The sequence below is a fragment of the Echiichthys vipera genome, assembly GCF_963691815.1.
Source record: "Echiichthys vipera genome assembly, chromosome: 19".
Classification (NCBI taxonomy): domain Eukaryota; kingdom Metazoa; phylum Chordata; class Actinopteri; order Perciformes; family Trachinidae; genus Echiichthys; species Echiichthys vipera.
Genome location: NC_139844.1, coordinates 28,532,485 through 28,554,257, shown reverse-complemented (window position 1 = coordinate 28,554,257; position 21,773 = coordinate 28,532,485). Strand labels below are relative to the sequence as shown.

The following is a 21,773-nucleotide window of genomic DNA, read 5'->3' as shown; positions in this document are numbered from 1 at the left end:
CACTGATGTTTGATGACATCATGAGATGAGACACAAGTTCAGATGTTGTTGTTTTTAATGTTTCACAGAAAAAGCAGATTTAGTTTCACACACGTTCAAAATTCGAGCTGCGCCAGAAAAACAAACGCGTGCGTCGTGGTCACGTGTTTGTCGTCGTGGTCACGTGTTTGTCGTCGTGGTCACGTGTTCGTCAGGTTCAGGAAGTGTTTACAGACAAACTACACAGAAAACATGCTATGACGTTCGTATAATGCTAATGTTGCTAAGCGCCAACGTGTCATTATTAGAAGCGGTTGCGTCAGTGACTCAAATGTGTCAGAGAGGAAGAAGTTTACCTCACATGTGTTTTTCTAGTTAGCTGTAGCGTTAGCCACGCTGCAGCGATCTGGCCTCAGTCGTTTGTAGCGTCAGCAGGAGTCCGAAAGAATTATCCACTGAAGACAGGATGTTGCTACGTGCTAGCAGTTCATCTGCATAAGCAGTAGCTAACATTAGCAGCAAACTACAAGTAGCTAACATTAGTAGCAAACTAACAGTAGCTAACATTAGCAGCAAACTAACTGTAGCTAACATTAGCAGCAAACTACAAGTAGCTAACATTAGTAGCAAACTAACAGTAGCTAACATTAGCAGCAAACTACAAGTAGCTAACATTAGTGGCAAACTAACAGTAGCTAACATTAGCAGCAAACTACAAGTAGCTAACATTAGTGGCAAACTAACAGTAGCTAACATTAGCAGCAAACTAACAGTAGCTAACAGTAGCAAACTAACAGTAGCTAACATTAGCAGCAAACTAACAGTAGCTAACATTAGTAGCAAACTAACAGTAGCTAACATTAGCAGCAAACTAACAGTAGCTAACATTAGTAGCAAACACTAGCAGCAAACTAACAGTAGCTAACATTAGCAGCAAACTAACAGTAGCTAACATTAGCAGCGAGTTAACAGTAGCTAACATTAGCAGGTAGCTAACATTAGCAGTAACATTAGCTTAAGATTAACATTGAGCCCAGCACCGGGGGTCTGATCCCGGGCTGGAAGAACAGGATGTGTGGAAAGGTTTTGAGCTGTAGACCAACACCAGATCCATGCAGCTTAGCTAAGCTACAGCTAGCTGGCTAAAGTTAGCGTGTTGCTAAATTCTGAACGATTTGTTAAAAAGTTATTTGAAAATCCCAAAGTGTGGTTTAAAATTTTCAAATAACACTTTTAGTTGAAGTTGCTCAGGTTTGGGGCAGCTGTTGCCGCGGTAACGAGGTGGGCGGGGCTTCGTGTTTTATTTGTCGGAGGGGTCGATGACTCGGCCCAGGGACAGCACGGCGCCGCTCGCCGGGTGGTAGACGATGAAGATGAAGGGCCTGTTGACGGTCAGTCGAGGAGGAAGAGTGGCGAAGGCGCTGGCTCCGCCCCCGGCAGGCATCGGGTCCTCTCGGCTCTCGTCCACGGACACGACCGACTTATGGAAAACCTACAAAACAAACGTGTTTCACAATAAAAGACTGAATGATCCATCACACCTGTGAAAGTCTACATATTTCTCTTTTATTTTGAAACTCGCCTGTGTGAGTTTGGGTCCAGGTTCGCCCATGCTGCTGATTTCAGCGCCGTCCTCGAACACCTGCGTGATGTCGAGCGTCTGCAGGACGTCCCGCAGCGAGTACGAACGCTCCAACAGGAAGCGAGGAAGCTGCACCTCCAACTTCCTGTTCACAAAATAAAACAACCAAAAACTTCACACAGGAAGAAGTTTATTCTGTAAGGAAGGAAACAGGAAGGAGACAGGAAGTAAACAGGAAGGAGACAGGAAGGAGACAGGAAGTAAACAGGAAGGAGGCAGGAAGTAAACAGGAAGTAGATAGGAAGGAAACAGGAAGGAGGCAGGAAGTAAACAGGAAGTAGACAGGAAACAGGAAGTAGCCAGGTGTCTCACGTCTTCTTGAGCTGTCGGATCCAGGCCTGGATCTTCTCTCCCGTCACTTCCTCCTCGACCGCCGTGATGTCCACGCCTTCATCAGGAAGCACAACCAACATGGCCGCCCCGTCCGCCATCGGCAGCTTCAGCACGCCGGCCCTCACGGAGCGGTCGTACGCCAGGAAGTACCTGTCGGCCCTGAACATCATGGGAACCATGACGACGTGATACCTGCCCACGTAGAAGCGCTCGTCCTGAGTGACGGAGGCGTTGAAGGGCGGACTGAAGCGAGCTGCAACCGGACAGAACGTTACTGACACAGACGCACGGAAACAACGAGACTCAACCCCGCCCTCAAACACGCGGCGGCGGAGACGTACTCTGGTAGAAGGCGGTGGTGGCGAGCAGCAGCTGGGTCTGGGGGTCCAGGGTGGTCACCAGCTGCCGGACCTGGTCTCCGGTCTGCTCCTGCGCCCAGCTGTTGATGGTGTCAGTGGCTTCCTGCGGCGCCGTGAACGCCACATTCTGAGCGTTTCCACCAAACTTGGTCTGAACCGAGTCCAGGTAGGACGAAGACACGGGGAAGCCCCGGGCGGGGAGGACCGCCACGCCCTGCCGCAGGTTCAGGGCTTGGATGGAGGTCCTCAGACCCTGAAACAGATCTGAGACAGCAGAGACGGGCTTTAAGTGAGTCTCCCCCTGAGCTTTAAGTGAGTCTCCCCCTGAGCTTTAAGTGAGTCTTCCCCTGAGCTTTAAGTCGAGTCTCCCCCTGAGCTTTAAGTGAGTCTTCCCCTGAGCTTTAAGTGGAGTCTCCCCCTGAGCTTTAAGTGGAGTCTCCCCCTGAGCTTTAAGTGAGTCTTCCCCTGAGCTTTAAGTGGAGTCTCCCCCTGAGCTTTAAGTGAGTCTCCCCCTGAGCTTTAAGTGAGTCTCCCCCTGAGCTTTAAGTGAGTCTTCCCCTGAGCTTTAAGTGGAGTCTCCCCCTGAGCTTTAAGTGAGTCTCCTCCTGAGCTTTAAGTGGAGTCTCCCCCTGAGCTTTAAGTGAGTCTCCCCCTGAGCTTTAAGTGAGTCTTCCCCTGAGCATTAAAGTGAGTCTTCCCCTTAACTTTAAGTGAGTCTTCCCCTTCCCCTGAGCATTAAAGTGAGTCTCCCCCTGAGCTCTAAGTGAGTCTCCCCCTGAGCTTTAAGTGAGTCTCCCCCTGAGCTTTAAGTGGTCCTACCTGGGAGGGTCTGGGGGTCCAGCCCGGTCAGGCTGAGTCCCTGCAGCAGCTGGTCTCTGGTGGACCCGCTGGCGGCGCTCAGTAACGCCGTGAGCCCGGCGGACAGCGTCACGGTGGACAGGAGGACGTTGTCGTCCGTGCGGCTGGAGACGGCGCGGTACAGACGGGCGGCGAAGTCTGCGTTCCTATTGGTCAGATCCTCCAGGGAGGGGGCGGCGGCCTCAGAGGAGGCCAGCGTCAGGAGGACGAGGCCGACCAATGAGAGCGCAGCAGAGGGCGTCATGGTTACGGTGGACGGCGTCATGGTTACGGCGTCCTCTGGGGGAAGAGACACGGGACGGTTTGTTTATGTTTAATATTAAAAACAAACAACTTTAATTTGTGTTTGAATGTTTTTCCTGTTTTTAAAACTCCAGACATCATCACATGTTTATATATTTCACAATAAAAGCATCATCACATGTTTATATATTTCACAATAAAAGCATCATCACATGTTTATATATTTCACAATAAAAGCATCATCACATGTTTATATATTTCACAATAAAAGCATCATCACATGATTATATATTTCACAATAAAAGCATCATCACATGTTTATATATTTCATAATAAAAGCATCATCACATGTTTATATATTTCACAATAAAAGCATCATCACATGTCACATGTTTATATATTTCACAATAAAAGCATCATCACATGTTTATATATTTCACAATAAAAGCATCATCACATGTTTATATATTTCACAATAAAAGCATCATCACATGTTTATATATTTCACAATAAAAGCATCATCACATGTTTATATATTTCACAATAAAAGCATCATCACATGTTTATATATTTCACAATAAAAGCATCATCACATGTTTATATATTTCACAATAAAAGCATCATCACATGTTTATATATTTCACAATAAAAGCATCATCACATGTTTATATATTTCACAATAAAAGCATCATCACATGTTTATATATTTCACAATAAAAGCATCATCACATGTTTATATATTTCACAATAAAAGCATCATCACATGTTTATATATTTCATAATAAAAGCATCATCACATGTTTATATATTTCACAATAAAAGCATCATCACATGTTTATATATTTCACAATAAAAGCATCATCACCTGTTTATATATATTTCATAATAAAAGCATCATCACATGTTTATATATTTCACAATAAAAGCATCATCACCTGTTTATATATTTCATAATAAAAGCATCATCACATGTTTATATCTTTCACAATAAAAGCATCATCACATGTTTATATATTTCACAATAAAAGCATCATCACATGTTTATATATTTCACAATAAAAGCATCATCACATGTTTATATATTTCATAATAAAAGCATCATCACGTTTATATATTTCATAATAAAAGCATCATCACCTGTTTATATATTTCACAATAAAAGCATCATCACATGTTTATATATTTCATAATAAAAGCATCATCACATGTTTATATATTTCACAATAAAAGCATCATCACATGTTTATATATTTCACAATAAAAGCATCATCACATGTTTATATATTTCACAATAAAAGCATCATCACATGTTTATATATTTCACAATAAAAGCATCATCACATGTTTATATATTTCACAATAAAAGCATCATCACATGTTTATATTTCACAATAAAAGCATCATCACATGCTTATATATTTCACAATAAAAGCATCATCACATGTTTATATATTTCACAATAAAAGCATCATCACCTGTTTATATATTTCACAATAAAAGCATCATCACAAGTTTATATATTTCACAATAAAAGCATCATCACATGTTTATATATTTCACAATAAAAGCATCATCACATGTTTATATATTTCATAATAAAAGCATCATCACATGTTTATATATTTCACAATAAAAGCATCATCACATGTTTATATATTTCACAATAAAAGCATCATCACATGTTTATATATTTCATAATAAAAGCATCATCACCTGTTTATATATTTCATAATAAAAGCATCATCACATGTTTATATATAACGGTCTAACGAAGGCTCTTACTTTGAAAGGGCCGTTTCCTCCTGTTTTGATGCAGATTCATTTTCTCCGCAGATGTTAAATTAAATTATTTATATTAATTATTGTTGTTGTTTATGTTTGTTGCTGTTTCCGGTGGCGCCGCGGCCGCGTCTGAAAACAAACAAACAAACAAACAAACAAACAAACAAACAAACAAACCTTCGTTGGTGATTTTCTCTGGAGCTCACGAGCTGCTGCGCATCACCATCAAGCGCGCGACCACTCACCTCACCCCACTTCCGCTCCCGGCCTTTCAGAGTAAAGGTGCGCCTCTCTCCTAAAGCCATAAAAATCAAACATTAATGAACATTTTCATCAGTCACGTGTTTTTCTCCTCCCGCTGATTCAGACTCAACGCGTTTGTTCCGCTTTTATTCTGAAACACAAACACTCTGCTGTCCAAGGCTTTTATTCTGAAGGACGGGTCTGCAAACGTCCGGTAACGTTTCTGCGCATGTGCAGACAGCCGCCTGACGTCATCTGTACAGGAGGCGCTGCTGCGCGCGAGGGAAAGTGTTGAAATGAAAGTAAATAAAAAATGAATTTAACACATTTGTGTGTTTGTGACGTCATTTATTTAAATAAATCTCTTAATTATTTAATAATTAACTCGGGACGCAGCTTCGCCCTGCTGACGGACTGACAGGCTTTTATTTTGAAAATCAGATCAAACTTTGGACTCATTGAAACAGGAAAAGGTTCTGACGTCACGGTGCACCTGTGACCAGACCGCAGGTTCTGACCGTGAGCGCCGTCCGGGGGCGGCGTGGAGGCGTCCGTGGGCGGCGTGGAGGCGTCCGGGGGCGGCGTGGAGGCGTCCGTGGGCGGCGTGGAGGCGTCCGGGGGCGGTGTGGAGGTGTCCGTGGGAGGCGTGGAGGTGTCCGTGGGCGGCGTGGAGGCGTCCGGGGGACCGTCTGACCACAGTGGGACACTCGTCTCTCAGCTCGCCTCTCCACGGACGCCCTCCCTCCAGACGCCGGCGTGGCGCCAGTCTCGGGGCAGGTGAGGAGCGAACACCACCTCCAACCTGCGGAGGGCGCTGCTCTGGTCGCCACGGGCAACCGTCCCCTGGAGACGCCGCAGCATCAGTCGGACCAACACCTGATTGGCCCACGCCAAACCCAGCGCCGGGGACACGTCGGAGCGCCGCGGCCTGAGACGCCAAACATCAACATTTATAAGATCAGTGACGAGAGTTTCACATTTGTTTTATTTATATAAAAACTAAACTTTACATTATATTAATATTATATAATAACTTTATATTAATATAAATATAATATAAATAATTAACATCATTAATATAAAACATATTAAAGTAATTTCTCACCCCAAAGTGTCTGAGCTGCTGAACACACCTGTGACCTGCAACACAGAGGAGAGAGAGAGAGTGTGTGTGTCTGTGTCTCTGTGTGTGTGTCTGTCTGTGTGTGTGTGTGTCTCTGTGTGTCTGTGAGTGTCTCTGTGTGTGTCTGTGTGTGTGTGTGAGTGTCTCTGTGTGTGTGTGTGTGTGTCTGTGTGTGTTTGTGTCTCTGTGTGTGTGTGTCTGTGTCTCTGTGTGTGTGTCTGTCTGTGTGTGTGTGTGTTTGTGTCTCTGTGTGTGTGTGTCTGTGTGTGTGTGTGTTTGTGTCTCTGTGTGTGTGTGTCTGTGTGTGTGTGTGTTTGTGTCTCTGTGTGTGTGTGTCTGTCTGTGTGTGTGTGTGTTTGTGTCTCTGTGTGTGTGTGTCTGTGTGTGTGTGTGTTTGTGTCTCTGTGTGTGTGTGTCTGTCTGTGTGTGTGTGTGTGTTTGTGTCTCTGTGTGTGTGTGTGTGTGTGTGTGTTACCTGGTTGGTGCAGAGCACAGGTGTGTTGAACTCCAGGCTCAGGTGGTGCAGTGTGGAGGAGAAGCTGAGCAGCTGATTGGTCCTCTCCAGCCAATCAGACGCCTGGAAATCAGACCTGAACAGAGCCGCCACCGAGTCCACGACCACGAGACGGACGTGACCACGAGCGAGCAGCAGGGGGACCCGCCGGGCCAGACACGCCTGGAGGGAGTCCTGCAGGGCGACACCACACCTGTCAGTCTGAGGTCAGGGCGACACCACACCTGTCAGTCTGAGGTCAGGGCGACACCACACCTGTCAGTCTGAGGTCAGGGCGACACCACACCTGTCAGTCTGAGGTCAGGGCAACGACACACCTGTCAGTCTGAGGTCAGGGCAACGACACACCTGTCAGTCTGAGGTCAGGGCAACGACACACCTGTCAGTCTGAGGTCAGGGCAACGACACACCTGTCAGTCTGAGGTCAGGGCAATGACACACCTGTCAGTCTGAGGTCAGGGCAACAACACACCTGTCAGTCTGAGGTCAGGGCAACAACACACCTGTCAGTCTGAGCCCAGGGCAACAACACACCTGTCAGTCTTAACTCGGGGCACCACGACGCCTGTCAGTCCTTACTCGGGACACCACGACACCTGTCAGTCCTTACTCGGGGCACCACGACACCTGTCAGTCCTTACTCGGGACACCACGACACCTGTCAGTCCTTACTCGGGGCACCACTCACCAGGTCGGCGGTGTGTTCGACGTAGACGTGGTCGCTGAAGTTCAGGGTTCGGATCAGAGACGACGGGACGTCCGAGCGCAGACGAGGCTGCAGACGGATCAGCTGCTGCAGACGCCGGATGGGAAACGAGTCCTCCGTGCTGATGAACACGGCTCCTACAGAGAGACACGGTCAGTGAATGCAGCACGTCAGTGAACGCAGCCCGTCAGTAAACGCAGCGTTCCCTGATCTGATGGTGCGTTCACTGACCTGAGTTTAGACCTGGTGGTGCGTTCATTGACCTGTTCACTGACCTTATCTGTACTTTACTGTAAGTGAGTTCAGTCAGAAACGCTGCTACACTTTAACTCTGTTCTCACTGATTCACTTTGTTCTTATTTCATCTGCTGCTAAACTGCTGCGTTTAACCGCCTGGTGGTGCGTTCACTGACCTGGCGGTGCGTTCACTGACCTGAGTTTAGACCTGACGCTGCGTTCACTGACCCGAGTTCTGACCTGATGGTGCGTTCACTGACCTGTGCTCAGCCCTCCGTGCTCGGGGGGGTACTGGACGCTCAGGCACAGCTGCAGGGCCAGCTGGGTCTTGCCCGCTCCGCTCTCGCCGCTCAGCTCGGTGACGCCCGCGGGCAGACCCCCCCGCAGCAGCTCGTCCAGGACGGGGCATCCCACGCTCAGTCTGAGGCCGGTCTCGAACCCACGACACTCTCCACGATGGAGCAGGATGGCTGCGGACACAAACACGGGGTTAATGCACGCTGTGACATCATCGCCGTGGCGTCCAATCAGAGCCGGTCGTGAGCGGCTGACCTGGGACGGGGGGGCGGCGTCTGCAGGCGGAGGCCGCGGCGCCGAGCAGCTGCTGCACGTCTGAGCGGGACAGGGAGGTGAGTCTCTGCAGGTCCGGACCCGAGACACACAGGACGTCCCGCACACGCTTCAGTCCAGCTGCAGGTAACCATGGAGACCAGGATGGGTAACCATGGAGACGAGGATGGGTAACCATGGAGACGACATCACAACAAAACAACAACAAATAGAACAATTAAATTTGAGTTCACGTTTATTTAATTCATCCAAACTCACGAGACATGAACTCGTTAATTTACTGTAAATATGTAAAAACACAAATTTACATATTTACTCATTTTATTCATGTTTGTCCGCTGATGCTTCGGTTTCACGCTTTAACTCTGAGTGTTTAATAAATAATAACAATAATGATAATAAATGATAATAATAATAATAATAAATGATAATAATAATAATAATAATGACAAATGAGCGGTTAACGCGCTTCAGGGACACAAAGTAGCGGCCGAACCGTGAGCGGGACCCGGAGCATCAGACCCGGGCCGCGGGTGTGTCTAATGAGGTCTGGAGCGGCCTCACCTCGGCTCACAGCGGCGGCGATCCGCGGGTGGAGCTCCAGCTGCTGCGGGTCCATGTAGACCCGGTCCCGCTGCTGAAGACCCGGTCCCGGTCCCGCTGCTGAAGACCCCCTCCCGGTCCCGCTGCTGAAGACCCGGTCCCGCTGCTGTAGACCCGGTCCCGCTGCTGAAGACCCGGTCCCGGTCCCGCTGCTGAAGACCCCGTCCCGGTCCCGCTGCTGGAGACCCTGTCCCGCTGCTGTAGACCCGGTCCCGGTCCCGCTGCTGGAGACCCTGTCCCGCTGCTGTAGACCCGGTCCCGGTCCCGCTGCTGTAGACCCGGTCCCGGTCCCGCTGCTTCGGACCCTGTCCCCCTGCTGTAGACCCGGTCCCGGTCCCTCAGACCCTGTCCCCCTGCTGTAGACCCGGTCCTGGTCCCGGTGCTTCAGACCCTGTCCCGCTGCTGTAGACCCGGTCCCGCTGCTTCAGACCCTGTCCCCCTGCTGTAGTCCCGGTCCCGGTCCCTCAGACCCGGTCCCTCAGACCCTGTCCCCCTGCTGAAGACCCGGCCCCGGTCACGGTCCCGGTGCTTCAGACCCTGTCCCCCTGCTGTAGACCCGGTCCCGGTCCCGGTCCCTCAGACCCTGTCCCCCTGCTGTAGACCCGGTCCTGGTCCCGGTGCTTCAGACCCTGTCCCCCTGCTGTAGACCCGGTCCTGGTCCCGGTGCTTCAGACCCTGTCCCGCTGCTGTAGACCCGGTCCCGCTGCTTCAGACCCTGTCTCCCTGCTGTAGACCCGGTCCCGGCCCCGGTCCCGGTGCTTCAGACCCTGTCCCCCTGCTGTAGACCCGGTCCCGGCCCCGGTCCCGGTGCTTCAGACCCTGTCCCCCTGCTGTAGACCCGGTCCCGGTCCCGGTCCCTCAGACCCTGTCCCCCTGCTGTAGACCCGGTCCCGGTCCCGGTCCCTCAGACCCTGTCCCCCTGCTGTAGACCCGGTCCCGGTCCCGGTCCCGGTGCTTCGGATAAACGAACTTTTTTAATACTTTGGTTTGTTTGTAATTTCATGCACTGAATACGCGCCAAAACACGTGACGTCATCACAGGCCGCCGCCGGGAGGAACCATTTTTCTCCGGTCCGGGGGGGGGGGCTGATCGGTCCCGGTTTAAACCAAGTACTAACGGCTGCGGCCTGCTGCAGGCCGTTACCCACTCGTTTAAACAGCAGGGTCCGGTCAGTTTCATTATATTAATATAATAATAATATATATTATATAATATAAACCGTAATAATGTGAAACACACTTTTGTAACAAAAGAATCGGGAATCTTTAAGTTTTAAAATCAGTTTCATTTCCCGCCATCGATCAACAGACCCCCCCCCCCCCCCCGCGAGCTTCTGGCTGACCCAGTGACGTCACTACGCTGCAGCGTCACAGGAAGAAAACAAACAACCAGTTGGTTTGTACCGCTGAAGCTAAGCTAATGCTAACAACACTGTAATAACAATAAACAGGAATTAAAACATTATTTCAGACAGTGACTCAGTGAGAAGCGGGTTAAAGGTCCACGGAACACGGGCGGGACTAAATGGACTCTCCCGGAACATTAATAACGGGATTATAACGTTATTACCGCCAAAGGCTGCTTCCGGTTAACCGCCTCTGCTGTCGGTGAGTTCTGCTCATGTTTGTTCCACAGGGGAAATGTTTATTAATGTTTATTAATGTTTATTACTCATTCAGTCAGAGGCGAGTTTCCATCTGCAGAGGTCACCGTAAACAACAACAACAACAACAAGTGAAAGAAGAACTTTCTGATCAAACATGAAACAAACTGTAAATGTTCTTTAGTTCACGACATAAACACACAAGAGTCCGCATCACACACACATTAATATGAGCATCTGCACACACACATTAATATGAGCATCTGCACACACACATTAATATGAGCATCTGCACACACACATTAATATGAGCATGTGCACACACACATTAATATGAGCATGTGCACACACACATTAATATGAGCATGTGCACACACACAGCCTTATAAACAGTTTAGTTTGTTATTAGTGTTAATATCGTTATTGTTGCCGAGTTTGAGTTTCCTCTGACACACACACACACAATGTTTATTATATTACTATAATAACATGAGTAATGCTGTTAGTTCTTAGTGTTTGAGTGGCGCCATCTTGAGCTGAATGCACTGCTGCATTCTGGGTAATGGAGTCTAAAGGTTGGAGCTCATTGAGCTGTCTTCACTAACGAGTTGAACCTTTGACCTCCAGGCCGCGTTGACCTCTGACCTCCACCATGAGCTCCAGGGTGTGCAGGACCTGCGGGGGGTCTGACATCGACGTGGACCAGGCCCGGGGCAGCGCCGTGTGCACCGGCTGTGGCTCGGTTCTGGAGGACAACATCATCGTCTCCGAGGTTCAGTTTGTGGAGGGCAGTGGAGGCGTGTCGTCTGCGGTGGGACAGTTCGTCTCTGCTGACGGTGAGTCCAACACTAATGCACACGGTTCTGGAGGGGTCCGGCCCGCCGCACGTCAGAGCGTTTGGTTCAACCTGTAGACTGTGACGGACCAATCAGACTCCACTGTGCAGGTTTTAGTCGGAGACGCTTTATTGTAAATTAATGAACCAAGACCCCGTGGTCGTGCGTCTTCACGTGAGCAGCAACAGAAACAAACGGCTGAATGATTTGAACAAAGTGAAGCTTTATTGAAAAAGATTCTGCAGACTCCATCAGCTGATCTGTCCGTGGTCTTCATCAGCTGATCTGCCCGTGGTCTTCATCAGCTGATCTGTTTACCTGAGGACACAAACATCAGCTGATCTGAGGAACGGTGACATCACTTCGTGCTGAGATGAATTCACTTCATATTAAATAAAGAAAGCAGCGTTCAGATCAGGAGCAACAGGCGCGTCAAGGCCTTTGGTCCGATCACATCCATCGCTGTGTTAGTACCTCTCATGATGCCCTGGTGCACACTGGCTCCATACGGACCGTCGCAGTCCCCCTGGGTGTGGCTCCTTGGGTCTGAACCAGCAGGACCCGTAAACCCAGCTGCCCCTGCAGTGGGATTCAGGTCCTTGTTTGGTCGATACTTTGGGATGTTCTGTGGAGCGACGCTGAGGTAGGACGTCCTGCTGGGGGCTCCTCTGGTGTCAGACAGAGGGTTGGGTTCGTCACCGGTCGAGAGAATGGGAACAGGTCGGACTCTGACGAGAGACGCTCCTGATGACAGGGAGGAGTCGAAAAACAGGAATAAAGATTTACGAGACACCCACAGCAGGATCTTCATTTTAGGTCAGCATCTGGGGCAGTCTGGCTCACCGTGGAGTCTGTGCTAAGCTAAAACCAGCTCATCTACTTTTTAATGTGTAAAAAAGAAAACATGGATGTCTCCCAAAGAAGATTCAGTGAGATCAAACGGTCTGAGGAGTCTCGTCCTTACCTGCTGGTGGAGCGACATTTCTATGAGTAGATTCCTGGCCTCTACCGGTTTCTGTGTCAGCCCCTGATGGGACCAGTCTCTGCTGGTTCAGGGGCTGGTGGACCAGTTTCTGCTGGTTCAGGGGCTGGTGGACCAGTTTCTGCTGGTTCAGGGGCTGAGGCTCTTTGAGGCGGACTGCAGATTGAGCCGATGGGACTCGGGCACCTTGTTCTGGCTTCTGTGCTGAGAAACCTGTTGTCTCAGCAGCGTGGTCCACTCTGAGTTCAGGAAGCTGTTGGGTGGGCCGGGGGTTCCCATCACTGCTGACGGCTGTGGTACCAGGGGCAAACTGGGCTGGATTAGAGATTTGGGAGTTTGCTTGTTGGATAACAGGTTTGTGGTTGAGTCGATGTGCAGAAGAAAGAAATTTACTCGGAGGTTTGACTCTGACGTTTTGCACCCTGGACTGAACCGTCTCAAGGTTCCTCCTCTCAATGGTACCTGGTCTTTCCGGGTTCTGGTCGCCACGGCCGATTGAAGTAGTTGGTTCAGTGCCGACAGACAAGTGTGAAACAGTATTTCTGATCAAATGAGCTGGCAGTTGAAGGAGACTTTGAGGCTGGAATCCAGGAATCTCTTCAGCGATGGTCACGTCCCGCCCACCACCTGAGGACCTGTAGCTCAAATCTAGACTGGCCTTGTGTTGCTTGGTCAGCTCTTGCATGCCAGGAGAAATGTCGACGTTAAGACTCTGCAGGTCTTGATTAGGCGCCATGATACCACTTTGGCCCGGCACGGCCTGATGCCATGTTAGGCCAGAGTCATCAGGTAGTCCCGACTCTTCACCTTTCCCTTGTACAAAGTCGAAGCCCGGTGTGTGGAGGCTGAGGTCTAACTGCTCATATCTTGGAGCGTTGGGGAGATGTGCAGAGAGACGCTCGTCCTGTTTTTGGGACATGAGATGACCAGGAGACGAAACCTGCAGAGGGACTGGCTTACCGAGGGTTTGACCCTCATGAGGAGGGTTGGGGAGGTTTTGGGAGTAGCGCTGCAGCATGTTATGTTCTCCTGGTCCTGTGTTGAAGGGTCTGGGTCCAGATCCAGGCTGGGGCCTGGTGCCTGAGTGAGGCAGGACTCCCCCTGCTGCTGGGGTTTGGTAGGGCGCGTTGGTCTGGATGTTGACAGCATTTCCAGAAACCTGATGCAAACACTCTTTGGCAGGGAAGTTACTTCCTGGACCTGCTGAAAATGAAAGACTTTAAGATTGTGTCATTTAAAGGAAACAGGATTTGGATGGTTGATAATCGGACTGCGACCTTCGAGGCTCTCGAAGACTTTGACTGAACCAAATCCAGGAGTCTCCGACCTAAAGACCCTGTCCACAGACAGTCTGTTGACTCCACCGAGCGGATAGAAGCACCTCACCGTCAACCTGTTGAAGAGTCAGACACGTCTTATCTCTCACAGCTCAGCTCAGAGTCAGACGGGTGATGTCTGAGTGTTTCTTACTTGAACTGAGATTCTCTGGAGATGAAGTTTGGTCCATCTGCAAGGATCTGTCTGTCGTGGAGGATCTCGTTCTCATAAACCATGTACGACTCCCCGACCTGTTCAAGAGTCACACCAATGAAATCTCATCCATTTCAAATTATTAATGGTTCCAGCTCTGACAGATCTGCGTCTCCAGTTTACAAACTCTGTTCAACCTAAACATAAATGGTGTAATGTTTAGAGTTCATTTAATAAAGTTAAACTAAAGTCTAACTTCTTCTCTTTGGAACCAAATCTGGTTTGAACGTCCTGATTTATCTTTGTGTGAACCAGAGCGCTCAAAAGGACGCTAACACGCTGAATTAGCCGTGTGCTAACCCTTTAGATCTCCTCTCTGTAAACACTGGAGCTGCTGCTGGTCCACATTATCAATGTCCAAACACCCAGGACCAAACTTCAGTCCTTCAGAATAAAAGCCCATGCTTTAACAGCTCCAAAATAAAGCCTAAAGTCTTCTTTGTTTCCAGTTTGAATGGAAACCACCACCCGAGCGTCGCCCAAACGTTCTCGCTGCTTTCTCTTATGTACAAATATGAAATCTACTTGAAAGTGAATAAATGAATTCTACTTGCACTTCGGGGACCAACACCAAGTAAAACCACCAGGAAAGACCAGAAACCGCAGCAGACCAAAGGCGTCCGATAATACCAGCAGACTGCGATCGATCGGTGACAGTTACGTTAATTCTGTGGGAGTCTCTCCTCTCCCACAAAAGAGCTTTAAGTTGTACCATGGCTCTGGTCCCACAGGACGCCAGCTTGACCTCGAACAGGACTCTGGAACCGTCGTTCTCTTTGGGTCCACAGGCGGGGTCCAGCAAAGTAGTTCTCTCGGGCTGCACCACAGGCCAGGTGGCGGTCGGCGTCGTCACCACCGTCATGGTCCCATCTGCAGAACAGACTGACACCAGAGGGGCAATGTTAGGGCAGGACCTGACCCGGGGAAGGACCAGTACGGTTTTGACACAGAAAGTCCTTGTGTCCGTGCCCCCACACCGCGTTTCATGCCAAACTCCAACCCAGGGCAGGACCTGACCCGGGTAGGCAAACAATCAGCTACAGTGTCAGGCCTCAAGCCGACTGAGCACCCGGACCAACCAGGGTCAGGTCAGGAGGGCGGAGAGCGTGCAGACAGGCTCGTCTTCGTCTCAAGCCTGTTGAATAGCAGCATCAATGCCAATTTATGTTCAGATTTAACTTTGCACTTGTCTTTAAGAGGTCCGGTCAGAGCGCGAGGGCCGGCTGCAGGCGACCATCTCACCTGAGCTGGAAGAGGGAGGGCAGGTTACCTATCATGTCCTGGGTTTTGAAGAGGCAGCGTTTGGAGGTGGACGTCTGGACCTCCAGAGTTTTGGAGTCTCTCAGAAGAAGTTTAAATGTTGCGTAAAAGTTTGACAGGTTGATGTCCTGGAAAGAAAGAGAGCGACTGAAATTAGGGAGGTTTCTCTTATGTGTATAAAGTTTGATTAGATAGTTAAGTCAGATCTCGCTGGGATCAGAGTCTCCTGATGAAGCTTCACTCAGAGTATCAAAGGTCTTCAGCTCAGTGGACTCACTTTCATGAACTGAGATACATCAGCCCCCCCCCCCCCCATGGGTCAAACTTACTTCATAGGTGTATCCAACAGAAAACACAGGGACTTCCAGACTGGTCTTGTGGGTGTCGTTGTGAAGGAGGTACCCTCTCTGGTCTGCCAGCTGTGATGTCAGAGGCTCGCCGTCGACGCCCACCTCCCACAGACTCTTCCCTCGAGAGGGTCTGACGACGCTGAAGGAGATTCCTTTGTCTGAACACTGAGCCGTGATCTCTGGAGGGACTTTAGGGAGAGTGTTGGTTTAAAACAGGCTGCAGTGAAAGGAGCTTACTGCAGCAGAGGAACAGAGACTCACATGCGTTCAATACTCTCGCTGCGACGGACGCGTGGTGGTGGTACGAGTCCCTCAGGGGCATGATGGACAGGGTGAAGTTTATATCTATGGAGTACTGCACCACACCTTCACCCAGGTACTGTTGGGAAAACAGAGCGTCAGAAGGTGGAAAAACAGGCTTCAAAGAAATACAGTTTTACGTGCCGAGGGCGCACTCACGCTGTCCAGTCGTACCACGACTCGTGCTTTAGTGGGAAAACGGCATACAGGCTTATGTAGACCAGCACTACCCCCCAACCCTTACCCAACAAAATGCTGAATTGCATAAGCCTCCACTGATACAACAGGGGAACATAGGGATGACCCCAGCTATGCTAAGCTAACCAGGCTAATGCTAAGTCTAAACTGTGGAGCGCTCACCATTGAGTGGACAGCGGCGTCCTCGAAGGGCAGCCGGAGCTCGTAGCCTCGGCTGCCGTTGGCGTGAATAACAGGACTGACGCTGAAGCCTCGCTCGGCGCTCTCCGACATCAGCAGCTGCTTCCCGTTGATCTGGACGTCCTCAAACACGACATCAGCAGGAATGTTTCCCAGGTAGACGCTGAACACCTCGTCATCCCTCGTCTCTGCAGCAAGAAACAAGACGACGGACTGAACATCGGTCTCAGTCTGACCGTCCAAAACATTCAATTTATGATATTAGACAGAACCGCTGCAGCTTAGCACCTTATCAAGTTCGAGGCCTCGCCCACTGAGGTCAAACATGCAGAAACACTTCGGCTCCTGACGTCGAGGTGGAGCAAACTAAAGACGTGCCGTTTGTCTGAAGAGTCCAAGAATGTGTAATCATTCACGGACGCTGCCTTCAGACGCACACGAGTACAATCAAACGCTCCCACCACAGTTTATGTTGTTTTAAGAATCTGTTTCTGTTCTTAATGTGACGGCTTCTGCTTGTTCATTAGTTTCAGATCCACCGGCTCAAACGTGCGACACGACCTCAGACCTGACGTCAGATTTGATCGGAGCTCACGTCGTAATTGATAAATGCCGAAGTTTGCGTGGAAATGGTCGCACGCACGTTTTTCTGCCGTGCGTTCGATAAAGAGGCCCACTGTCCGTAAAGCCGGAGACTCACGGTCGACGGTGAAGGGCGGACGGCAGAGCAGCGGCGTGTCGAGCACTCTGAGCATTCGGTGTCTGGTGTCGATGCTGCTGCCGTCGTTGTACAGCAGAGAGAAGACGTGTTCGTACAGCAGGAAGATCACATACATCTCTTTGTAGACGTTATTCACCACCAGACTCTGCAGACAGGAAGAGACCAGGAGACGTTACTCAGACGAGCTTTTATACAAACCACCACCGTGCAGCCGTCTGCGTGGGCCGCCCGTACCTTCTTGTAGCCGCCTTCTGCCCCAAAAGGAACCGCAATCTGGACCAGATCTCCCAGTTGGACCAGACTGAACCCTCTGGTGTCTGCAGTGGGTTTGTCCAGCAGAACCCCCTCCACCCCCACACTGAGGCTCTGACTCTCAAAGCCTGCTCCCTCCTCCACCAGAGGGCTCACGACGCGGGGGATGTCCCAGAGCAGCCGGGCGCCATCGAAAGAACCGGAATCTGAGGAGCAACAGAACCGTCAGCACCGTTGACCCGGCACAGGAACCAGCTCCCCGTTCACGCGGCAGAACTTACTGACTGTGCACGCCATGGACACGTCGATCAGGACCACCCTCAGCTTCTGCTTAAAGAACAGAGAAGCCCGGACCACCTCCACAGGGATGCCGTCCACCTGAGGACAGACGTGAAACAGAACTGCAGCGTCAGCCGCATCCTCCGTCTTTAGTCCTGAAACATTCGGATGTTGTGCAGCGCCTCATCTCTAGAGCGCTGTGCACAAACGCTCACGTGGACGGGCAGAAATGTGCCGCGGCAAACGTTGGCATTCATAGAAAAGTGATTTGCAGAGAAGCGTGCGTGTTCCTACGCCAACAGTCACCGTGAGCAGATTTCTGACTCAGGAATCAGCGCCACTCGTGTGTTTTCTGCTGACTCAGCTGTGTTTCAAACCATTACTAATGTGTTTCCCACTGAATACAGGAGTTTAACACTCAGGACGATACGGTTTGAATTAATGACGTCTGCATGTTTAATAACTGCAGGTTTGTCCGTAGGTGTGAAAAAGTCATGAGTTACGGTAAACGTGGTTAAATACAATCGTCTCTTCAGTGAGACGTGACGCTGAGGCAGAAAGGAGCTCGATGCGCCTGAACGTCATCCTTCATGTCTTTGCTTCCACACTTTTCTCCTCAGTCACCGGAGCGCCCTCGCCAAGGGAGCGCCCTCGCCAAGGGAGCGCCCTCGCCACGGGAGCGCCCTCGCCAAGGGAGCGCCCTCGCCAAGGGAGCGCCCTCGCCAAGGGAGCGCCCTCGCCAAGGGAGCGCCCTCGCCAAGGGAGCGCCCTCATGGATGTGTTAGAGGGAGGAGGAGTGAGACGACGCCGGGCGAGAGCATTTATCCGTGTTTACAGACGTGCAGCTTTAGAAGTCTATACTTGTTATTGAAGGATTCTCCGGTTTAATAAATGTGTGTTTACGTTTATCGGCTCGTGGCCTCAGACGTGACGACAGTGAACACGTGTGTGTGCTCGTCTGAAGGGTCTAACGCTCTGGGCGTGGCCTCACTCGTCCTGCCTCCATGTTACCCACCGTTGTCTGCTCTGCGTGCGGTTGTCTGTACCGAGAGCGGAGCACCACCCTCTGGGCGGAGGTGGTCAGGCTGTAGCCCCACGTCTGGGCTTCACTCACGGACATGGAGGACACCTGTCCATCACTCTGCAGGAACATCAGCTGCCAGACCGAGCTCGCCGTCCTGTGGGCCTGAACACCACAAACACAGACTTTAGTACGCCAGAGAACGAGGGTCACATGTTAAAGTGCTCAGGTCAGGGAAGATGCTGCAGCTCTGATCAGACTGGACCTGGAACCATCCCAGGACCAGGTCGGGCCGAACAGGACGTCAGGCCCAGTGATTAAGAAGTCTGTGCAAAACTCAACAAACACTGTTCAAGACAAAGAATTAAAGGTGAGTCCACGTCAGAGAGGACAGAAGGTTAAAGGGTTCGGTCCTGGTCGTGTCGGTCGTGTCGGTTTTACCTGAGAGAAGGCGGCCTGCCACACGGGTCCACTGTCCCCCCGCTGACCTCCACACGAAGACTCTCTGTTCACGTTCACCTGTGAGACGAGGTGGAACCGGATCAGTCAGGAGCAGGTGTGGGGCAGTGAAACCTTCATGAGCATTAGTGGTCCTGACCTCCATGTAGTCCTCCTCACAGATGATCTCTCTGTGAGTCCACGTCAGACCTGAACAGACCGCAGACACGGGCCGGCTGATCCAGCTCCCGTCAACGTCGCTCACCATCACGTTCAGGCTGAAGGTGAACACCTGGTCCTCCTGGGGAACAACCTGCAGTCAGTCTGGAGTCCGGGCACCAGGGCCCCCTACTGGTGGATCTCTCCCCCCGTGGCTCAGGTGGTGATAAACGTGTGTTATAGTGCCCCCCTTAGTGCTGAGGACGCCCCATGTGCCCATTTTCCACCCCTGCACGCCGCTGGTCGAGCGGGCGACCTGGAGCACGTTCAACCCTGACGGAGCAAAACATGTTCAACCTGAAACAGTCGTGCGTTCAACACCGCGGCCACCGCTTTCAGAGCGGCTCTGAGGGGGGTACACGACTGTGGGGGGGGGTACACGGCTGTGGGGGGGGGGGGTACACGACTGTGGGGGGGGTACACGGCTGTGGGGAGGGGGGGTACACGACTGTGGGGGGGTACACGAGTGGGGGGGTACACGGCTGTGGGGAGGGGGGGTACACGACTGTGGGGAGGGGGGGTACACGAGTGGGGGGGGTACACGGCTGTGGGGGGGGGGGGTACACGGCTGTGGGGAGGGGGGGTACACGACTGTGGGGAGGGGGGGTACACGAGTGGGGGGGGTACACGGCTGTGGGGGGGGGTGGTACACGGCTGTGGGGAGGGGGGGTACACGGCTGTGGGGGGGTACACGACTGTGGGGGGGTACACGACTGTGGGGGGGTACCCGGTTGTGTGGGGGGGTACCCGGTTGTGTGGGGGGGTACCTGGTTGTGGGTGAAGCAGGAGTAGTAAGAAGCTCTTAAGGTGGTGAAGCCGTCCATCTTGAAGGTGCTAATGGTGTAGCCGCAGCGCGAGGCGAGCTGCTCGCTGATGGCGTGGACGCCGGTTCCATCTGCATCGGGCCGGACAGACGCGTTCAGGGTCAACGTCACAGGACAGACGGCTGGACCTGGGTCCAGAGGGCAGGTGTGATCCTGAACTCACCTATGGCCTCGAAGCGAGGCGGCTGCGCTGACATCACGTGGACCCACAGGTAACGATCCCGACACTCCGACTGGACGACGGCGTCCGCGGGACCTGACGACAGAAAGCAGCGTGAACACGGAGCTCGTCCAGCAGGTCGCCAAACGCTCTCAGAGCCGCCGCCGCCAAACGCTCTCAGAGCCGCCAAACGCTCTCAGAGCCGCCAAACGCTCTCAGAGCCGCCAAACGCTCTCAGAGCCGCCAAACGCTCTCAGAGCCGCCAAACGCTCTCAGAGCCGCCAAACGCTCTCAGAGCCGCCAAACGCTCTCAGAGCCGCCAAACGCTCTCAGAGCCGCCAAACGCTCTCAGAGCCGCCGCCAAAGAAAAGAAAATTACCTTGAGCTGTAGTTTCTTTGAAGTTGCAGAAGAAAACGACGAGTCTGTGGAGGAAATGCATTGATGTTAGTTTTGTTACCTGTCCAGGTGAGGTCAGGTCTGTCTGTGTTACCTGTCCAGGTGAGGTCAGGTCTGTCTGTGTTACCTGTCCAGGTGAGGTCAGGTCTGCGTGTGTGTGTGTGTGTGTGTGTGTGTGTGTGTGTTACCTGTCCAGGTGAGGTCAGGTCTGTGTGTGTTACCTGTCCAGGTGAGGTCAGGTCTGTGTGTGTTACCTGTCCAGGTGAGGTCAGGTCTGTGTGTGTTACCTGTCCAGGTGAGGTCAGGTCTGTGTGTGTTACCTGTCCAGGTGAGGTCAGGTCTGTGTGTGTTACCTGTCCAGGTGAGGTCAGGTCTGTGTGTGTTACCTGTCCAGGTGAGGTCAGGTCTGTGTGTGTTACCTGTCCAGGTGAGGGCAGGTCTGTGTGTGTTACCTGTCCAGGTGAGGGCAGGTCTGTCTGTGTTACCTGTCCAGGTGAGGTCAGGTCTGTGTGTGTTACCTGTCCAGGTGAGGTCAGGTCTGTGTTACCTGTCCAGGTGAGGTCAGGTCTGTCTGTGTTACCTGTCCAGGTGAGGTCAGGTCTGTGTGTGTTACCTGTCCAGGTGAGGGCAGGTCTGTGTGTGTTACCTGTCCAGGTGAGGTCAGGTCTGTGTTACCTGTCCAGGTGAGGTCAGGTCTGTGTTACCTGTCCAGGTGAGGTCAGGTCTGTCTGTGTTACCTGTCCAGGTGAGGTCAGGTCTGTGTTACCTGTCCAGGTGAGGGCAGGTCTGTCTGTGTTACCTGTCCAGGTGAGGTCAGGTCTGTGTTACCTGTCCAGGTGAGGTCAGTGTAGTGGGACTCACCTGATGAGGAGGATGAAAGCAGCCGTCTCCATGTTGAAGCAGAAACTGTCTCTGCTGCGTGCGTCTCTGTGTGTGAAGCTTCTTTTCTGCAGGTGAAGCAGGTGAGCTGATCACCTGGTTGTCATGGTAACAGTCACAGCTGAGGCCCGTTGAGTCTGATTACAGGTTC

At 51.3% G+C, this 21,773-nt stretch overlaps 3 protein-coding genes across 5 annotated transcripts in view; 1 reads left to right on the top strand and 2 right to left on the bottom strand.

Moving 5' to 3' along the window:
- Positions 1-37: 37 nt before the first annotated feature.
- LOC310961610 (protein Z-dependent protease inhibitor-like) lies at positions 38-5,467 on the bottom strand. 2 transcript variants are annotated; one of them, XM_083933742.1, is made up of 6 exons: positions 5,374-5,467; positions 3,133-3,450; positions 2,296-2,577; positions 1,934-2,207; positions 1,562-1,706; positions 38-1,471 (listed from the first exon to the last, which is right to left on the bottom strand). In XM_083933742.1, the coding sequence occupies exons 2-6, from the start codon at positions 3,434-3,436 to the stop codon at positions 1,280-1,282; spliced, it is 1,197 nt and encodes a 398-aa protein (XP_083789868.1). In that variant the 5' UTR covers positions 3,437-3,450; positions 5,374-5,467; the 3' UTR covers positions 38-1,279. The 2 variants fall into 2 exon arrangements, with proteins under 2 accessions (XP_083789868.1, XP_083789867.1); XM_083933741.1 differs by lacking the exon at positions 5,374-5,467 and adding an exon at positions 5,197-5,342.
- A 369-nt stretch (positions 5,468-5,836) lies between these two features.
- On the bottom strand, positions 5,837-9,341 carry xrcc3 (X-ray repair complementing defective repair in Chinese hamster cells 3). Its single transcript, XM_083933743.1, has 7 exons — positions 9,154-9,341; positions 8,572-8,709; positions 8,280-8,489; positions 7,765-7,919; positions 7,038-7,250; positions 6,545-6,579; positions 5,837-6,367 (listed from the first exon to the last, which is right to left on the bottom strand). The coding sequence occupies exons 1-7, from the start codon at positions 9,206-9,208 to the stop codon at positions 6,154-6,156; spliced, it is 1,020 nt and encodes a 339-aa protein (XP_083789869.1). The 5' UTR covers positions 9,209-9,341; the 3' UTR covers positions 5,837-6,153.
- A 1,236-nt stretch (positions 9,342-10,577) lies between these two features.
- Positions 10,578-21,773, top strand: part of brf1b (BRF1 general transcription factor IIIB subunit b) — a 31,319-nt gene continuing 20,123 nt past the window's right edge. For both annotated transcript variants that reach the window (XM_083933679.1, XM_083933680.1), the window contains exons 1-2: positions 10,578-10,800; positions 11,424-11,632. In XM_083933679.1, the coding sequence (XP_083789805.1) occupies positions 11,449-11,632 (184 nt within the window). In that variant the 5' untranslated portion in view covers positions 10,578-10,800; positions 11,424-11,448. The remainder of the gene's footprint in view (positions 10,801-11,423; positions 11,633-21,773) is intronic.

Excerpts from the sequence above, each read along its gene's own strand:
- LOC310961610 (XM_083933741.1), bottom strand. The coding sequence starts at position 5,236 with ATGAATCTGCATCAAAACAGGAGGAAACGGCCCTTTCAAA. Across the intron at positions 2,208-2,295 it reads CACCACCGCCTTCTACCAGA|CTCGCTTCAGTCCGCCCTTC; the intron begins GTACGTCTCCGC and ends GTCCGGTTGCAG. Across the intron at positions 1,707-1,933 it reads ATCCGACAGCTCAAGAAGAC|GAAGTTGGAGGTGCAGCTTC; the intron begins GTGAGACACCTG and ends TTTTGTGAACAG.
- xrcc3 (XM_083933743.1), bottom strand. The coding sequence starts at position 9,208 with ATGGACCCGCAGCAGCTGGAGCTCCACCCGCGGATCGCCGCCGCTGTG. Across the intron at positions 8,710-9,153 it reads CGCCGCCGCTGTGAGCCGAG|CTGGACTGAAGCGTGTGCGG; the intron begins GTGAGGCCGCTC and ends GGTTACCTGCAG. Across the intron at positions 8,490-8,571 it reads ACGCCGCCCCCCCGTCCCAG|CCATCCTGCTCCATCGTGGA; the intron begins GTCAGCCGCTCA and ends TTGTGTCCGCAG.